Below are 5,027 nucleotides of genomic sequence, written 5' to 3' on the forward strand. Positions count from 1 at the left end.
ATCTTTATTGTATTTTTTATCTTGCATTTATTTCTAAAGTTAGACCTTTTTTTCCCCAGGTAAGTACTTGAAAGCCCAGGGAGGACTTTTTCCCCCCCAAGAGCAAGCCTGCAGTTAAAACTGCCACCAAGCTGGCAAGAGCTCTGGGGCACTGCCCCTCCAAAAGGGAGACACTTTCTGACACGCAACTGGAATGTTACTGCAGACAATATGCAGTTGGGCTTGGTGGGTTTCCCTCCACCCTGGTATGGGTCAAGGAGGGCAATAATGGAGTGTCTTCACCCAGCAGCTCGTTACTGAAGATGCCTCAAGCTGTTTTTTAAGTGCATTTTAATCTTCCCCCCCCCTTTAAAACAAAGATGGCAAAAGTAAAAAACTCCAGCAGAAACAAAATACTTTGTCTACTAAGAAGCAAATTAGGATGTAAATATAATTGAAAAAGCTTTTCAATAATTAGGCTCACTCCGCAGAAAAAAAAGAACAAACATGGCTGGAGATCAAAATACCCTTGTATTACACCTGAGAAATACATAAAGCAATCAGAAAATTGTAAGTGGAAAGCACTTCACAATACCCCATAGATGAACTGGCTCAGTAAAGCTGACAGAACATATCTGCTGGCAGAAGAATGGTTTAGACATCAAATCTTGAAACAGTTCCTCTTCAGAAAAATCTCATGTATATTTTTATATATATATATACACATACACACACATACACTTTCTATTCCAAGGTCAAATTAGATCTTTACAAGAACCCTGAAGAAAACTTCTGCTGACTAACTCCAAATACAAGGAAGTCCTCCAAAGATCCAAGGAAGAAACCATCCTTCTGGTCATTGTTTAACCACAGTGAAGTTTCACTAATACTGTTCACACCCCAACAACTGAACAACCCAATTCATTTTCATGCCCCACTGGCTGGACAAGATATCCAAGTAACCAAAAATTAAGTTAATGGTGAAATTAGAGAGCCCTTCCCTTCCAAGTCACACCAAATGAATGGACTTTGGTAGCGCCAAGCAATGATTCTGCAGACATCACTCAGCATGAAATCAGGCTGCAGTGTAAGCCATTAACTGAATTTCTTCTCATTAAGAGCAGCAGCAGGACTTGGCTGGCTCACCCCAAACCTACCGCATGGCACAGCTTGCCCCGTGCAGTGCAGGGGTGGCCAGAGTCCATTTACTCTGAAGAATTAACTGGTAGGAGATTTGAGTCTTGATCAATGACACCAACATTTTACCAGCCATGAAATCCAGAAATAGAAGAACCCAATATTCCCAGTGGACACCTGAAAAATGAATGTGTGACCTGGGATTTGAGAGTATTCGAGCGAGTTCCACAGCCTCCACTACCCGCGCTATTTTGCCAAGCTATTTACATTTCTTTACCTTTTACAGAATTAACCACAACCATAAAAAGAAGAAAACTTTTTATTGATAAGGTAATATGGGAGAAATTTAGAAAAACACACATAGAACTCCCTCAGAAGGAAACATACAATATCAAAATATGCCAGAGTTAGTATATCAAAACAAGCTCTCTCTAACAAGAGTTTCAAGTAATGCAATCATAAAAGAATTTGGCTAAAAAGTAATGTATATATACTGAGATGTTTTCTGTAATAGTCCTCTAAGAAATTAAAGGAAAGCAGCAGAAGATCTGTTTAACTACAGACACATATTTAGTAAATATATTAAGTGTATTTATATAATAAAAACTGCCCTGCACATTCATCACTAGGTCTGTATCCTCCTCTATGTGGCAGTCGTCTCTCCAATTCTACAAGACTGCCCAAAAAGGAAAAAAAAAGGAAACAAACATAATACTACTAAGAAAAGGGAGACCTAAGCCTGAGGTACAGCTTAGGGGGAAGCCCAGGCAACTCCAGGCAGAGAACTCTGCACTCTGACTTAAGTCCTATTTTTCAGGAACATGGAAGGGGAAGTTTTCTGTGTCAGGATCCCAGATTCCTACTCACTAGTTATTAAATGCTTTACGACAGAGTAGCCTGAAGTTACCACAGCAACTGATAGCACTTCTGCTCCTTGCTCTACTACAACGGCCACATACGTTGTCAGACTCATTTCCCAATTACTTCCTTTGAATAGTCCCAAATTTTGTGTTTCCTTTCATAAAACTTACTTATAGGAACACCATCCTTCAAAGTGAAGCCCTGTCTCATTTAATAGGTAGATTCCAAGCAAATAAAAATTCTCATTTAATTAATCCTTACTATTTGCATCTTTCCCCATAAATAAGATTATAGTACATAATTTACAGTTAAGAGGAAAATACCTTGAACTTCCATGAGATAGTGTTTGAAAATCCAATACCTGAATTATCTAGTGTACAGCTTAATGAGCTGCTCAGCCTGCACCCATATTAGGCCTAATGAAGAATGAAATTATAAAGAAGCAGGACTATTGCATTTAGATCAAAATGCTGCTCTGCAAACCATGACACTCCACTCCCAGACACTACTTTAGCCCACAGTAATCAGCATTACAAAGCATTCCTGAAAAACCTTGGGGGAAGGGGAGACAAACAAAAGTTAGTGTTTTGATAGAAAAACCTGATTTTTAAGTCTTGCAAAAAAGCAAAGGCACTACATCTTAAGCTTATATTTAAATAAAGTCTGTAACTTGGCCAGCCAAGTTACAACATATACCTAAATACTTTCCATCTACCTTTGCAGCTGATTTACTAAGCGTGTCTTAGTGTGTCTTCATCAGCTTATGTGACAAAAACAGCCACTTTCTCTTAATCATTAAAGGAGATATACAGCTACAATACTTAGCCAAGCTCATTTGAATAGAGTTTATTTTCAACCATACCATGAGAGTCCGAGTTATAGGATAAACTGGAGTTTCTGGGTATAGACCTTGCTTTAATAAGTGGTCAATCAGACATAAAAATAATTTAACTACCATGTCATCATTTTGACAGTCAGCTTGTCTACCAATTTTAAAAGACGTTCTACATCTTTTATTAATCTAATGAGAGAGGTGTCAGATCTGAAACTCAGTAGCCCTATTTTTCAGTTTTCCACGAAGAAACTATTCCAGCTAAGTTGTTTCATATTTGGAGATTCTAATTGCAGCTATATCATACTTATATAAGTCTCCTGAAGGTTATCACTACCATCACCACAGCACTTCTACAAGACACAGCAGCCTTCAAGAGCAATGGCACTAAGCACATCAGCAAACGAGTCCCTGTCTCATGCGGATGATCTGTAGTAAAGCAGCTTGGACGTCTTCATCCATGTGACCCTAGAGCAAGCAAACGCTTAGTTAAATTAAAAATCCCATAAAGTGTCAACCATCCACCACTAATATTAGGAGACTCTTCAAAATTACCCAAAAGTGTTAATTCATTGCTGTATTTTCACTACTCTCTGGGAAAGTCTGCAATATTTCAGGAATCTTGTTCTTTTTCTCTCATGAGAAAGAAGGGTCACTAACACAGCAGTTTCCTTTATGAAAATACAATGTGGGGAAAAAAAAGCAACTGTTCCTATCCTCTGGCTCCACAGCTGCTGCTGTAGGAAGGGTCCCTCTTTTGCATTCTTGAGTATCTGAAGTCGTAAAACTTCATGAGAGCCACTGGCTCAGTCCTTTTTAAATTAAAACTCTCAACATGAAAACAGGTACTTGATGCTAGTTTGAGGTCTCCCAGCGAGGGAGTTCAAAACATGTCTCAAGGATCCCTACACTGAAATGACAGTAAAACAATCTGAACTGGGTACTCTCATACCTGTACAGCACTGAGGAGATGTGTCCGATACACTGAGACTACCTCTTGATGCTGCCTTTTAGCATCCTGTAACAGAAGGAAGAGGAGGTGAAGTCATCAAATTTTTAACATCTACTTTTGCTCATTTCCAGCTTTTGGGGCTTGGTTTTCTGCACTTCTAGACTAGCCAAAGCAGAAGTTCAAGGTTAAATTAGCTATATCCCCTCCTTAATCAAGAAAAAAGTCACCACTTTTTTTATTGCTTACTTGTAGCAAAGCAATGTTGCTGACTGGCTGTCAAGGAGGTGCTAAGATTAAACACTTGTTTCCTCAACAGCATTAGCTGTTTGTTATAAAACCACCCAATTTAAGAACACGTTGCCTTATAAGGGTTAGCTTTGCAAAGATTTATCCTGCTTCTGTACAGATTTACAAACAGCTAACTTGGCTCAGATACACAGCTTTAATTAAGAGCTTTATTGAAGGGGCCACAAACATGTTCATGCCCAAACTCCCAGCACTTCCCATAAAGCATTCCCCTTCACTGTTAGTGGTTAATAAGGAATACACTTCACAGTGTTTGCAGACAAGGAAACAGTCAAAGGGCCACCTCACTTTCAAAGTGAGAAGACACATGACTGGTGGTTTTTTGAAAGAAAATATTAACCTGGAACTTGCATACAGAAATGGGCATGGCATGAACTATAGCAGCGTATCTCATAAACACAAATTTTCTCTGCATCCTTTTTATCTGGAAAAATTCCCAGATGTTGTAACTGCAATGTGTAGAAGGGAGCAGACAAATTTCCAAAGCAGCAGTCACGGGAAAACAAAAATAATAATGAATTTATTCATTACTCTACTTTTGAAGTCAAAGTCTACAGCCAACCCCAGGGCTCCAGCAGCCACATTTGTATTTCCTTGGTCACACAAGGACTGTAAGTGATGCTACCCCATCTCAGCCAAGGCCTCGCAGGAGCACTTACCGCCAACTGCTGCTGCAGGCTTTTCACTTGGTTCTGCAGCGTTTCAACCTGCTGGTTCTGCCTCTTTGAGGGGATCCCGGTGGTGTATGTGAGCTGAGACAAGCCATTAAGAGCTTGTTTTAACCGCTCCACATCATTAAGCAGTTCTGTGATCTTTTAAGAAAAAGCACACAAAAACCTCATTTAAGGACGTCTCACCGAAAAATAATATTCTTTAACATTCTTTAAAGACTGATCAAAATTAGCAAGCACTGAAGGGTCTCTGTCCTAGCTTGCCATGACACTGCCTAAGAGACTTAAA

At 39.4% G+C, this 5,027-nt stretch overlaps 1 protein-coding gene across 1 annotated transcript in view; it reads right to left on the reverse strand.

Moving 5' to 3' along the window:
* Nucleotides 1-1,419: 1,419 nt before the first annotated feature.
* Nucleotides 1,420-5,027, reverse strand: part of LOC106894163 (uveal autoantigen with coiled-coil domains and ankyrin repeats-like) — a 6,078-nt gene continuing 2,470 nt past the window's right edge. The window contains exons 2-4 of the mRNA XM_014952686.1: nucleotides 4,727-4,879; nucleotides 3,762-3,827; nucleotides 1,420-3,277 (exon numbers count right to left, since the gene is read on the reverse strand). Coding sequence (XP_014808172.1) covers nucleotides 3,206-3,277; nucleotides 3,762-3,827; nucleotides 4,727-4,879 — 291 coding nt within the window. The 3' untranslated portion in view covers nucleotides 1,420-3,205. The remainder of the gene's footprint in view (nucleotides 3,278-3,761; nucleotides 3,828-4,726; nucleotides 4,880-5,027) is intronic.

Source organism: Calidris pugnax, unplaced genomic scaffold (assembly GCF_001431845.1).
Source record: "Calidris pugnax isolate Ruff unplaced genomic scaffold, ASM143184v1 scaffold187, whole genome shotgun sequence".
Lineage (NCBI taxonomy): Eukaryota > Metazoa > Chordata > Aves > Charadriiformes > Scolopacidae > Calidris > Calidris pugnax.